General features: G+C 39.2%; 1 protein-coding gene across 3 annotated transcripts in view; it reads right to left on the bottom strand.

The window, feature by feature from the left end:
• Positions 1 to 14,842, bottom strand: part of fancd2 (FA complementation group D2) — a 129,518-nt gene that overhangs the window by 6,590 nt on the left and 108,086 nt on the right. For 2 of the 3 annotated variants that reach the window (XM_069936607.1, XM_069936610.1), the window contains 10 exons: positions 13,998 to 14,126; positions 12,717 to 12,832; positions 11,667 to 11,777; positions 10,921 to 11,048; positions 9,874 to 9,973; positions 6,977 to 7,099; positions 6,174 to 6,267; positions 4,422 to 4,493; positions 3,648 to 3,686; positions 217 to 291 (listed from right to left, as the gene is read on the bottom strand). In XM_069936607.1, coding sequence (XP_069792708.1) covers positions 217 to 291; positions 3,648 to 3,686; positions 4,422 to 4,493; positions 6,174 to 6,267; positions 6,977 to 7,099; positions 9,874 to 9,973; positions 10,921 to 11,048; positions 11,667 to 11,777; positions 12,717 to 12,832; positions 13,998 to 14,126 — 987 coding nt within the window. The remainder of the gene's footprint in view (positions 1 to 216; positions 292 to 3,647; positions 3,687 to 4,421; positions 4,494 to 6,173; positions 6,268 to 6,976; positions 7,100 to 9,873; positions 9,974 to 10,920; positions 11,049 to 11,666; positions 11,778 to 12,716; positions 12,833 to 13,997; positions 14,127 to 14,842) is intronic. The other variant, XM_069936608.1, reaches the window with a different exon arrangement.

Raw genomic sequence — 14,842 nt, 5'->3', positions numbered from 1 at the left:
GCACTTTGGGACTCCTAAGCCATGAAAGACTTTTTACAAACTTAGGTCTTCCCTTCAATTCCTTCACCTATTGCAGATTTTCATTTATATTCACATGCTTTTCAGAATCCTTTCAATCTCATATATTAGATTTAATATAAGCCACCTGAAGCCCATGATAAATTATCTTTGTTTGGAATTATTACAAATATGAAATCCTTTGCTGGAAATTCATACCTGGTGCTTCTTGAAGCTGAAATCAAGGAGTGGCATGCCTTGTTTCAGAAAAGATTCAACGAAAAGTCGTCCATGCTGCATCATAAGACATAACCATTAATAACACTAAAAAAAGTTTAACAATTCCATCAAAGAAATTAATTCCTCCAAAACTATACAGTTTATTCTCATCTTGTCTGGGCATCCAGATAGAAATGCCTTTCAATTTGAAAAGTTACAAGTGAGGGTTTTAAATTTGTATTCCTCTATTCTTCTTGGCTTGGCTTTGCGGACGAAGATTTATGGAGGGGTAAATGTCCACGTCTGCTGCAGGCTCGTTGGTGGCTGACAAGTCCGATGCGGGACAGGCAGACACGGTTGCAGCGGTTGCAGGGGAAAATTGGTTGGTTGGGGTTGGGTGTTGGGTTCCTCTGGGAGAGGTAATGGGAAGGAATGGCAGAGTCAGTGCACCGTGTTCCTTTCTTGCCTTTTAAAAAATGGAGTTCACCAATAATGAGAAGTCACAAAATACATTCCTTGACCATCTTTTATTTGATAAAACACTCAAATTGCCACATAAACATTCAGAGTTGTATAGCAGAGAAATGGGCTCTTTTTCCCATTTCATTCTCACTGAACCTTTCCCCCTCTACACCAATCCTATTTGCCTCTATTAGGGCCACATCCTCCAATGTCTTGACCATTCAACTGTTGGTCTAAATGTCTCGTAACAGTAGTAATTGTATCCATTTCCACCTCCAATGGTATTGGATCCCAGATATCAATCATTTCCTGAGTACAAAAAACATTCTCCTCTGATCCCTATTAAAATTCCTTTCCCTCACCAGAAACCCAATCCCTCGTTTTTGAAACTGTAATCATGAGCAAAAGATTCTGACTGACTCCTCAATCAGTCCCTCTCATAATTTTTATATACCTCTATAAGGCCACCTCTCAGTCTCCCTTGCTCCAAAGAAAACCAAGTTCACCCTATCCAATTTCTCCCCACAACTAAAGTCTTCCAATCTTGGCCATACTCTGGTTAATCGCCACTGCATTCTCTCAGTCCAATCCTTTTCTTCCCACAGTACAAATGACTAGAACTACAAACAAATGTAGTTGAACCAGCGCTTTGTAAGGTTGCAATATTATGTCCCAATTTGTCTACATACAAAGGCAGGTATAACATACACCTTTTTTACCATACTATCAACCTGTGTTGCCAATTTCAGGGAACCACAAATAGTTCAGCATGGACTAGATGGGCCATAGGGCCTGCTTCTGTGCTGTGGTGTTCTATGGTTCCCGATGACTTCCCAATAAAGTATCATCTCATACTTGTCAGAGTACATTCAATTTGACAATATTCCTCTCACTTTCTATCTGATCTAAATCTTGCCTTAGACAAGCCTTCTCACAATCCACAATACCTCCAAGTCTCGTGTTATTCCCAAACTTACTCATCATGTCTCGTGTTCACGTTTAAGTCATTAATGTACTATATTTGATGACATACAAGACCTATTTTATTTCCAAAAAAATGGCTCAAATATCCAGGGTCTTATATGTGAAGTTGAAATTAGGGCAATAATGGTGAGCAATGCTGACAGAGATCATTGTCACTGTGTGTCTCACCAGCATCACTGCTATCTATCACTGGAGACCGGTGGCGAGCTGTTGGGGGGGGGCGGGGAAGCAGGGCAGTGGGATCAGTGGCTATCAGTCCCCACTATGATCCCATCGCCCCACTTCCCCCTGACAGCCCGCCGCCAGTCCCCACACTGTTCCACCTCCCCGCTCTCCCCCAGGAGAGAGCAGGGCAGTGGCACCAGTGCAGGGACTGAAAGTGGGCTGTCGGGAGTGTCTCCCAACAGCCCGCCATCAGCCTCCACATTGATCCCACCGTTCCGCTCCTCCTAACAGCCCGCCACCAGTCCCCAATGATAGATGGCAGGGATGCGAGTGAGCCAAGCAGTGATGACTATCACTGTTGGAGTTACTCAACATTAAATACTTACCTGTAAATACACCAAAAATATTCTTAACATTCCCTGCTGAAATGGGGGGGGGCCGGGGGGAAGGAGAATCTTATATGCCCATGTTATGCCATCAAATACAGTACATCACCAAAAGATTGATGCACGGTCAACTACACAAAGGCTGAGATTTGCAAAGCTGAAGGCTTTTAGACAAGAGGTGGACAACATCCCTGTGTTGGTCACTCACACTGACCCGGACTCGAACTGGGGGCAGGCTTGTGGCATAACAGCCTTTATGGGGAAGAAAGGGGAGGAGTCACAAGCCAGCCAGTGAAGGCAGGGTCAACCAGGAAAGGTCATTTTATTTACATATGACAAATATGTACAATAGTGGTTTCACTACAAACACTTCCACAGAATTACTTCCACCACTACCCCATCTCCTGTTACCAAGCCAATATTTAATTAGCCAGCTCACCTTGCGGCTCCTGCTCTTTAATCTTCTGGAACAGCATACCACATGAGACATCTACTCAAGGTCATGTAGATAATGTCTATCCCCCTCTTTGGGAGATTCTTTTCAATAACTGGGAATCTACTGATAACATTCTTTCACCCAAAAAGATGACAGTGGCTGTTAAACATATTATCAGAGTGGAACTCCACTATGAACTGTGACAAAATTTAAAAAATTTGTGTCCTGTTTCATAACTTAATTTCAGGCTTTGAAGAGTTATCAGCTGACCAATTGTGGGCAGAATTTCAGAAGAGTAGGACGACTAGAATAGATAATGAGACATCCAAAACATAATCTAGACCGAGACTCCTGAACACCTCCAAGAGCTGGAACTTAATTGGGACCTTCTTCAGCTTGAGATTGACGGGTAAATTGAAAACTTTAGAATTATTTTGGAAAGATGAGATCAAGTGAAACAACAGAGCTTTACCATTTAAACCTAGCACGTGATGCATCTTGCAAAGTAACTTTTGGCTGAAAATGGAAGAACCATGGATCATGAAAGAGAGGGAATGGATTAAAAAAAAAGTCAGGCATCACTGGGTAAATCCTATTAAATCTTGAATTAAGATAAGAATCCAATTTCTTATACTATCATCAAAAGCTTCATTACTGTAACATTTAGAAGGAAATTGCCTCAAAAGGAGAATTGATGTAAATGTGTGGAGAATAAAATGGGACTGATGTATGATCAGTATGAATGAGTGCATTATAATTGGAGTGAATTGTTTCTATCTGCAACACAATATGACTTTAGATAGCTGGTGAAAACTGGCTTTTTTATTGTCTACTGAACAGATACTGCATGAAACAATATAAGTCGATAGATAAACCATCTTGAGAGGTTTTAACGTTGCAATAAGGCACAAAATAAATGCATGGTCTCCCCTTCCTCTCACCGTGTATAAAGGAACAAATTTTACCACGGCCAAACCAAAATAGAATAAGTTGGTTACCTTAAGGCAAACACCCAGTACTGGCCTGCTGTCGAACACCTGTGACATTGGTGAGAATATAAAAAAGATAAAAGTTCATAATAAACAGCAAACATTCACAGTACTAAGGACTTCAAATGTGCACTCCCTCAGGGTCTTCACTGTGATGATAACAAGAGAAAATTAAAATTCCAAGGCTGTCCTGACCCTGCAGCCACATCGTAGTGACACTTGCAAAGATTTGGGAGGAGCATAACCAGCTGCTCTCCTAGTCAGTTCCTTGGTGAAGTTAACACCACTCCCAAATGCACAGTGGAAATCCTTTCTGTATATTGGAACTGTCAATGGATTATTTTAAACTATTGTTTTTGTTAACCATGGGAATGATCAAAATACGGAGCCAGAAATGGGATGGACCTCAGTGAAACAAATTCAATGTCACCATCAGATGGAAAAAAAACATCAAATTAGTTCAGTAAATTCTGGGATAAAAATTACCAGTAAATAGTAGCATTGAGCTTCAGAACATGTTTGTTTACAATTCTCCATGAGGGAAATGCAGCCTTGTCCACCTTACATGTGATTCCTGATCACTAACCGCCTTCTGAAATAGCAAGCTACTCAGTTCTAAAGGGAATCAGGGGAGCATGTCCTTCTCATATTCCATAAATGAATGTAAATTAAGGGAAACAGGAATTGTCCTCATATTAAATGGTAAGATAAACTTGAGGAACTTCCCTTCTTGATGTTGGAAAGGAGACAAAATTTACGTACTCTGATGAGAAATCTATTTACCTTTACAAGATTTACCAGGATGTGAAAATCCCTCACAGCTAGATTCCAACGCAACAGCTTCTCCACTTGCACCTGAAACCAAGTCAGAGTCAGTTTAAGTAGAAAGGGTTTAAAAGGCATACATTAAAACTATCACGTTGTTAGGTACAGCAACGACAGCGTTTATCTCCTTCACAAGCCAAGTGGTTGCATAATGGTTTAATTGTCATTCTATATGGCACACTGGGATAAAAACAGACAAACTGATGCCAGCACTTCTCAAAGTACCAATCAAAAGAGTGATGGAAAACATTTCTTTTCCTCTTCATGGACTCAATCATATACCCCATTTGTCACTGTTTGCAAATGCTGTCAACCTTAAATGTATCATTGTTTTTTTTTTTTTGTTTTTTTTTTTAATTTTTTTATTTTTCACACCATAAATCACAATAGCCATGATATACACTTTTTCTTTTCCACACATTTACAGTGACTTTTTCTCCCTCCCCCCTCCCTCCTCCCAAGCCACCCCCCCATCCCCCCCCCCTCTCATCCATTTTAGTTATACAATCTAGGTTGCATTAATTCAGTTAGACAATGTTGTCATTTAACAAAAATACACCAGAAATTCTACTGAGTCCATTCTTTTCTTCTCTTCTCCTTCCATCAACTTAGGTAATGTTTGTTCCCGGTAGGTTTTCGCTATTGTATTTAATGTAAGGCTCCCATACTTGTTCGAATATTTCAATATTATTTCTTAAACTATATGTTATTTTTTCTAATGGAATACATTTATTCATTTCTATATACCATTGTTGTATTTTCAAATTATCTTCCAATTTCCAGGTTGACATAATACATTTTTTTGCTACAGCTAGGGCTATCTTAACAAATCTTTTTTGTGCATCCTCCAAGTCAATTCCAAATTCTTTATTTTTTATGTTACTTAGGAGAAAGATCTCTGGATTCTTTGGTATATTGTTTTCTGTTATTTTATTTAATATCTGATTGAGATCATCCCAAAATTTTTCTACTCTCTCACATGTCCAGAAAATGTATCATTGTTTTGATGCTCATTCAAGGGAGGTGGGACTTCAAAGCCGGAGCCAGAGAAGGTGGTGGTGAACTGCCTTCTTGAACTGCTGTAGTCCTTGAGGTGTGGATATACCCACAATGCTGTTGGGAATGAAGTTCCAGGATTTTGATCCAGTGAAGGAATGGCGATATCCTTCCAAGTCAGAATGGCCTGTGCCTTGAAGGCAACTTCCAGTTGGTAGTACTGTTCTTCCTCATTTTGTTTGCCCTTGTCTTTCCAGCTGGGAGAGCTCAGGGGTTTGGAAGTTGCTATGATAAAGTCTTGGCGAGTTGTTGCAGTGCATCCTGTAGATTGTATAAATTGATGCTATTATGCTTCGGTGACAAAATGAATGAATGGTTCGCAATAGGGTGACTATTAAGCAGGCTGCATTGTCCACTTTCAGTGTTGAAGCTTCGTATCCAGCCAAGTGGAGAATATTCCGACACACTCCTGACTTGAACCTTATAGAAAATGGACAGACTTCAGGAAATTAGGCCACGGATTACCCACCGTAGCATTCTTAACCTCTGACCTACTCTTGAAACACACTGTGGCTACTCCAATTGTTTCCTAAGCAGACTCCAATTGGATGCCATTTCATTTGATCTTTGACATTTTGCTCCCAGTGATAGTTTCACAAAATGCCACAATGGCTAAATTTAAAGAAAATTGCAACAATGAAAGACCTACATTACCTCTGGTGAATCTGACTGTGTACCAGCTGGAATTTCCTTCACTGACGCATCCAATTCCCTCATCATCACCCGGTAGAAGACTAGAAAAGTTTGCCTGTGCAGAAAATAAGCACATTTTCTTGCTATTTTCACTATCTAATCCAGATTCATTTCTTTCACACCAATGAATAAAAAGGGTGGAAACTGAATTCACTGTCAATGTACCTTCCTAATGATGTGCAATAACATTCAAAAATACTACAATAGGTATCACAAGACCAGTGCCTGGTTTCATAACTTCAAATGAAATGGGCCAATGACAATTTTTCTCAAGCAAAACATTTCAGTAACAATTGGGTCTAGAGCAGTGATTCTTAACCTTCCCTTTCCACCCATATCCCACCTTAAGCAATCCCTTACTAATGACAGAGCACCAATGGCATAGGGATTGCTTAAAGTGGTATGTGAGTGGAAAAAAGTTGAGAACCACTGCAATGACTAGACCAAGAATGGAAGCAAAAATACTTTCAACTATTCATGCATTTAAGAGCATGGAAAGGAAGAAAGAAAATATTCACATTTGGCCAGTGATGCAAAAAAATGTGTTGTCAGTGGTACAGGCAGATCTTTAGTGTTCAAGTGAGACAGGGAGGTCCAAGAGTCTGAAAACTTTAGCCCATAGGTGCCGAATTTCATATTTCTACACCTTTAACCAGTTCAAGCTGTGAACTGGGGTGCATTTAGTTATAATAATATCTATGAGCTGAATTCTAATTTTACACTGAAGAATGTTTTTGGTACCTGAAGCATCATTCTATACAAACCTGGTCAGCGTTGGAAATGTCAATGAGTTGCCATCCTTGGTTGAGTTCAATAGTTCAGGAACACCCACACCAGCAATTTCCTCCACAGATTTAAACACATCATCTGTATGTTTCAAATAAATACTGGCAAAGCAGAAAAAAAAGTTACTCATCTTCATTCAGCTTCACTGGTTTACAAAGAACTGCAATACATAATTGGCAATATTTATTTCCTTTATTCTAGTAGCCTTCCTCATAATTGGCAAATGTGGGAAAACAAAGTACTCTATGCTGAATTAATGCAGTGATTCAAGAATAAATTAACAATGAGCTCGTCAGTATCCAACATTTTCTAAATGGATTACATAGAGTTAAGACATAACAAAAAGCAAGTTGAATATTATAAAACTAAGTTTCAATAAATCATCTTACTTCAAAATATATTCTATTTGGTTGAAAAGGTATCACGGATTCAAAGTCCTAATTCTTACCACAGCTGCTATGGAAATTAAATTCAGTTAATTAAATAATCTAGAGTAACCAGAGTTTCACAAAGAATCTGATTCACAAATGTCCTTTATATGAGAAGCAAGTCTGTTGACCTTACTCTTGTCACATTTCAATGTGGTGGATTTTTTAAGTGCTCTCTGAAATGGTCCAGCAAGCTATTTAGTTGAAGGGCGAATTCAGAATGGCAAAAAAATATTGTCCTTACCTCCAATCCAATCTACGACACTACAGTGCCCTCCATAATTTTGGGACAAAGACACTTTTATTCTTTATTTGTCCCTGTGTTTTAGAATCAGAATTTATTGTCATGAACAAGTTATACAATTCTGCGTTTTGTGGCAGCATCACAGTGTAAACATTCATATTATAGCCATCTTACAACATTTAATTATGTAATCAAACCATTCACATATGATCGGGACAGCACGGTTAGTGTAGTGGTTAGCGCAATGATATTACAACGTCAGTGATCGGGACCGGGGTTCAAATCCAGCGCTGTCTGTAAGGAGTTTGTATGTTCTCCCCATGTCCGCATGGGTTCTCCTTGGGTCGCAGATTTGCTCCCACAGTTTGATGTGTACCGACCAGGGGATGTAGGTTAATTGGGTGTAATTGGGCAGCACGGACTCGGGCAAAAATGGTCTGTTACTGTGCTGTATGTCTAATAATTAAAGTGCATGTTCCAGATTTTATTCAAGGTTATTTGTATACATTTTGGGTTGACCAAGAAGAAATTACACCACTTTTTATACATGGTTCCCCCAATTCTGCACATCATAATGTTTGGGACATTTGGCTTCACAGGTGTTTGTGAGGACTCAGGTATATTTAGTTGCTTAATTGGTGAAGGTATAAAGAGAAGCTAGACTTGCTTCTAAGCTTTTGATCACTTTGGAGTCTGTAGTTGCCATTTTTCAACATGAGGTCCAGAGTTGTACCAATGAAAGTCCAAGAAGCCATAATGAGGCTGAAAACCAAGAATAAAACAGAAAGAGACATCTAACCCAAACCAAATCAACAGTTTGGAACACCATAAAAAAGCATACTGGTGAGCTCAGTAATTACAAATGGACCGCTACTGCTGATTACAGAAGAATTCTGAAAATCATGAAGAAAAATCTCCAAACGCCTGTCCGACAGTTCAGAAACATTCTTCAGGAGGCAGGTGTGGATGTGACTACAGCAGTGACTACAGTCCGCAGAAGATTTTATGAACAGAAATATGGAGGCCACTCTGCAAGATGCAAACCACTAGTTCGCCACAGAAACAGGAGGGCCAGATTAAAGTTTGCCAAGAAGTATTTAAAAGAGCTTGCAGAATTCTGGAAAAGATTTGTGGACAGATGAGACCAAGATGAACCTGTTTCAGAGTGATGGCAAAAATAAAATGTGGAGGTGTAAACAAACTGCCCAAGATCCAAAGCATACCACCTTGTCTGTGAAACATGGTAGTGGGGGTGTTGTGACCTGGGCCTCTATGGCTGCCACAGGTACTGGCATACTTACCTTCATTGATGATGTAACTGATGATGGCAGTAGTAAAATGAAGCCTGAGGTGTATAGGAATATCTTATCTGCTCGAGTTCAAGCAAATGCCTCCAAATCCATTGGCTAGTACTTCATTCTACAGCAAGACAATGATCCCAAACATACTATTGAAGCAACAAAGGAGTTTTTCAAAGCTAAAAGCTGTAAAATTCTTGAATGGCCAAGTCAGTCACCCAATCGAAATCCAGTTGATCATGCCTTCCATATGCTGAAGAGAAAACTTGAGGGGACAAGCCCTTGAAACAAGCAGGATCTGAAGATAGCTTCAATAGAGGCCTGGCAAAGCATCACCAGAGAAGGTACTCAGCACCTGGTGATATCTATGAATTACAGACTTCAAGCAGTCATTGAATACACAATAAAGTACTAAACTTGACTACTTTAATATACATACTATTGCTAATGTCCCAAAAATAATGGTGCGCTGAAATGAGGAGACTATGCATAAAAAGTGCTGTAATTTCTACATGGTCAAACCAAAATACCCTTGAATAAATCTGGAATGTGCACTTTAATCACATATAAATTGTTTGATTACAAATTTAAAACGGTGGAACACAGGGGCAAAAAAATGTCTTTGGTCCAAACATTATGGAAGGCACTGATGTTCCAGGAGGCTCTAGATTGTTTGGACTTTGGTGTGCACCAGAGCTTAATTTTTTGATTTAAATTAACATTTTTATTCTACATCCAATCAGATTTTGATTAAGCTTGGAATAGGTTGAACCCATACAGCATTACAAGCTCTAGAAACTGGATACACACTTCATCACAATTAAGCTGCATCAATACAGATAGCATTCAGAGGTTGAAGCCCATCTTTATACTGACCAGTTAATCTGATTATTAGGTTCACTTACCATAAGAGGATTTCCAGAGCTTCGTTGTACTTGTTCCCTTTCTCTTTTTCTCCAGTAGGTAATACCCAGGATTGGCACAAGAATCCTCGTGCAATTGATGCTGAACACAACGTGGAAATTAATCGCATGCTATTTAAACACGCACATCTTGTAGTGTAAACTATCTTATGATCTTTCCCAACAGATTTAATAAAGATGATTATATCAGTCACAAAAGGGGGAAATGGAAGTTCAAGTAAACAGAAGAGATCACAAGAACAGGATGCATTGCTAGGGAGAAGATACTACACAAGTATCATAGTGTCATAATAAATGTGACACTTTCAGCCAATGCAATGAAGGATAGACGTGATCTAATAGAAAAAGCACCTTAATTAAAAGAGCAATGTTGCACATTACTACTCCAAAAATTCTACCCTGATGCTCCAAGATCTCTGCACGCCTCCAATTTTAATAACCTCTCCATTGGTGTCCTGCCTTAAATTGCCGGTTTTCGAAGCTTTGGAATTTACTCTTTGAGCTTTCCTCTTTTACTTTATGATATCAATCTCTAATCCTTTGAGCAAGTTTCTGATGAAAGATCATTGATCTGGGGCATTAATTCTGTTTTGTTCTCCACAGAGAACAAAACAAAATACTTCCAGCATTTCTGTATTTACTTTTGATATTCTGTCCTTTTGTGACATGGTGCCAAATAAAGATGGCCATGAACAGAATTTTGCTACCAAACAAAAGACACTCTGTAAACACAGAACACTTTATTCCAACATAGCATCATACAGACTTCGGCTCATGGTTAATGAAGGAGTAAAGGTAATCAGCTGACAGGAAACCATTCCCTTACCAAAATAAAAATAAACAATTTCCTTGTCTGATTGGACCACAAATTCAAGGCAACACTGGCATCAGGATCAAAGACTGTTGGAGGAGGGCAGTAAAAAAGTTCCAGATGTTGACTTCCTTTATTAGCTTTCAACAGTTTCGCAATTCCCATTCCCCAATCCAAATTGTAAACATGATAGCAAAGATAGAAAAGTCAAGACAAACCTATTTTCTCCTTGCATTGGCTGACTGAAGATCTGGATGATATGACGATGAGCAGCTGGGTCAGGGTCACTGCAGAAGCACAGGTGGGAACAGTGCTTTGAAAATTCTGCAGATAGCGGAAAGTCTGCCTGCAGGGATGAAGATAATTATTCATAAATTACACAAGATTGGATTTCTTCAGCATAACAATAAATGTGTATTTCATTAGCTTTATCTACTTTCAGAATATTAAATATTGATTTTTTTTCTGATAAATTAGAAAAATGCTCTATGACGTGAGTGGAGAGAAATAAAAATTTGATCATCTCTAACACGTATCCTAAGCAAAGCCAAAGTCATTTTGATGCTAATTCAAACATAAGCAAAAGTTACTATTCTGATCCAATGGTTAGAAAAAAATTGAATGCATAGACAGAAAAGGTGATTCACCAAAACAAAAGCATCACCACATAATGCGGCAATATAATCAGAGAACAGTCTTCAAGGGTTGTGCATTTCCAGAAATTAACTGATCTTGGCTGTATACCCAGTTTCTTAGATGCACTTCCTCTGAATGCTGTATATCTTCATAGAATGGTTATTATAAACATCTAAAACTACTGCTGCCTTTACCCTGACCTCAAGTGAGTCTTGCTCCCTAATCTTCTTCACACATTGACAAGTCCCTAATGCCTTGAAAATTGATCTTATCTTCAAGTCTCCATTCCCACATGCCAGCTTTGAAAATAAGAAATTCTTCATCATACCTGAAAAGCTCTTCCATTCCCAATTCACCATCTCCTGCTTTGAGTCTGTTTGCCAGAACACCAATGGCTGACTTTAGTAGTTTACGGTTTTCATTCTGGGCAAATCCACTCCTGTTTATTTTAAACAAAACACCTACTCCGTTAATATGCCACTGAATGTTACTGCTCCAAGTATCACTCCAGTGAGAAATAAATTATTATATCATTACCTAATTGTGGAACCCCCCATGTTCTCGCTAACTCTACTAATTAAGAGATAAATTTTCTCTCTAACTGAGCAATGTGTACATGTAGGACATCAATTCTCATTAGATTACAAGTCATCCTCAACTTACAATTGTGTTCCGTCCTGACACAAGTCAGAAATACATCCTGGCAGCCACCAAGGCTAGGTTTACCCTGGCCGCCTGTCCATCCGAGCTCCCGATCGTGGATCCTTACACTGGGTTCCTGTGCCTGCTAACTCCTGACACCCCAGCCACCCACACATCTGAACTCCCAATGACCCAGCCACCCACGTATCTGAACTCCCAATGCCCCAGCCACCCATGCATATGAACCCCCAATGCCCCAGCCGCCCGTGAATACGAACCCCCGATGCCCCAGCTTCCCGTGCTTATGAACTCCCCGACACCCTGGCCACTCGTGCATACTAACCCTGACGCTCCAAAGACAGACTTACCACCTGGTCCCAACCATCCCAGCTCCCAAAGCCTTGAAAGAAGCATGTACTGTACCTGTACTTACAAGGTCAAAAGTTTGACCCGTGTAAAAGTCGATCCCACCCCCCTCCCCTTTTCTCAGCCTGAAAAAGTGGTCCAAAAGTTTGACTATTACAGGAATACATATGGTATATATTTTTTCGGTCATGTGTACATAGGGACCAAAGTAATATGAAGAGCATATCCATCAGCACAGTCGTGTGGCTAGTAGAGCCACTGCCTCAAAGTGCCAGAATACTTCTGAAAAAGCCATTTGTTTCATTGACACAGCGCAACCCATCAATTCCTTTCAATTCGCTTCCAGAAATCCAGAAGACTTTGTACCTACCAAGCAAAGAAAGTGTTCAAGATCTGAAGTAGTAGCTGATAGCATGCAGCCAACCGCTGCTGCTCTTTTACATCTCTCAGAACATCCACTACACCATTGTTCTCAGCCATCAGTACCTGCAGATTAAAACGGTAGCTAATTATAATGGAATAAGATCGACCTTTACTTCAGTCACCTCAAAGCTAAATCAAAACTGACTTATTATTAGTTTACATATTCACTGAAGCTTTATTAAGATTAATTTAATTTCTGACAATATTTACAAGTTCTTATGCAGGAGGACTTGACTTTGTGATCTATAACCAAGCAAGTAAGTTTCTAACATTAGTTCATTAAGACAATGCTTTACCACTAACTTTACATTTTTCTCTTTAACATTATACCCTGCACTTTTATTTTATTGTAATACTTGGTTTTTATTCTTGTGCTACCTGTTGCACAATAGATGTTGACTTGTCTGGATAGCACGCAAAACAGTATTTAAGTACAAGTGATAAAAGCATTGTCACAAAAAATCTTTTAATATGGTGCACATAAATTCTTCCTGCAGCAGTGCTTGTATATACTTTCTCAATTACAAGATGGCAAGGAGAGGCCAAAAATACTATTGAGCTCAGAGACATTTTTCAAAAGTACTTCCTGTATTCATCATTCAGTTCTTGCTGACAATACCATAATTCATGCTGGGATTCAGATAGTATTTGTCAGATGTTTAACCACAGGGACCTATACAAAGCCCAAACTTGTCCCAACCCAAAATCCATCCATGTTTTCCCAAATGGAACTCTTGGACCACAATCAAGATGACAAGCTGTCTAATTCTGCCCAGTTCACAGGCTTAGAACATAATTAAAATGGTGCTGTCATTAAGCTAAGACCAACTAACTCAACATGGAGTAAGAAATTAATCTGGGTATGCAGATTTGAAATACTACACCTTGAGGCATAATTAAATACCCAGCATTACACTTTGAGGTTTGTTATTTTTTCCTTGAAATCTTACACCATTCCCAGCACAAGAGCATGCTGGCCAGAGATTTCTTTAAATAGCTGCTTTAATCTACACAAAAACAATTTACGTCCACCAAAATTGTGCCTTCATCTGCTCACTCCTTTACCACAATAAAACGTTTAGTTTAGGACTGAAGAGAAATCTTTTACTGATGAGGAATAAACAGCTGAGAAAGTACTGTAACCCTTTTGGTTTCAGTTAACATGTTGAAATGTTACCTCATTGCACCACCTCTGACCTATTTGGTCTCCACAAATAGCAGGCTTTACCTGAAAGAAATTGTGTGCATTTTCCAAATGATGACACAGAGGATTGAGCAATTTTGCAGTGAATTGTGCAAGTTGTTGTTGAGTCATTTGGCGCAAATGCGAAAATCCAATATCTCGATCTCCTTTAACCTGTATAAACAGCAGAAAACATTGCACTTCTGACATGATAGAATCACAAGGTTATTGCAAAGCACAGAAGGCCATTCATCCCATTTTGTCTGTACCAGATATCCACCAAACCAACTCCCTAGTTCTCTCTTTCTCTGTTGCCTTGCAAAAATCTCTCCACCATATACAGTATTTATCCTCATGAAGGCAAACTGTCTCCAACCACATTTGCAGCCTGTAGATACCAGATTCCAATTTCATGGTCTGTAAAAAAAAATCTCTTTACAACTGTAATCTCTAGTCCTCAACCAATTTACCAAAGAGAATAACCTGCCACTGTCCACACCCCCTCATCATTTGAACCTCTTCACATAACACTAATCATGATGGCTCCAACAACATGAAAAATCTGATTGTACCATGGCAAAGTCACTTTTTTTTGCACCATGGTAACTGAATATTTATCATCTACTGCATCTATCTTCTTGCATTTATGATCTTTTTTTAATTCAATAACATGCACACTTATTGTGGTTCTTTTGCGAAGTACCTGTTTGGCTGCAGTAAGAATCTTGGTGCAGATATACTTATATTTGTAATAAACTCATCACTATCAAGATATTTAAGCAGGTCAGTGACATCCTCTTTAATCTCGAGCTGAAGTTGATAACCAAGCACCATCACTTTCTCATTCACATTTTCTCTCATCTCAGGAAAAACCTCGGGAATCATGAAGG

The sequence above is a fragment of the Narcine bancroftii genome, chromosome 5 (genome assembly GCF_036971445.1).
Source record: "Narcine bancroftii isolate sNarBan1 chromosome 5, sNarBan1.hap1, whole genome shotgun sequence".
Lineage (NCBI taxonomy): Eukaryota > Metazoa > Chordata > Chondrichthyes > Torpediniformes > Narcinidae > Narcine > Narcine bancroftii.
Note: the sequence above shows the minus strand (reverse complement) of the source record. Positions and strands in the feature narration are given on the sequence as shown.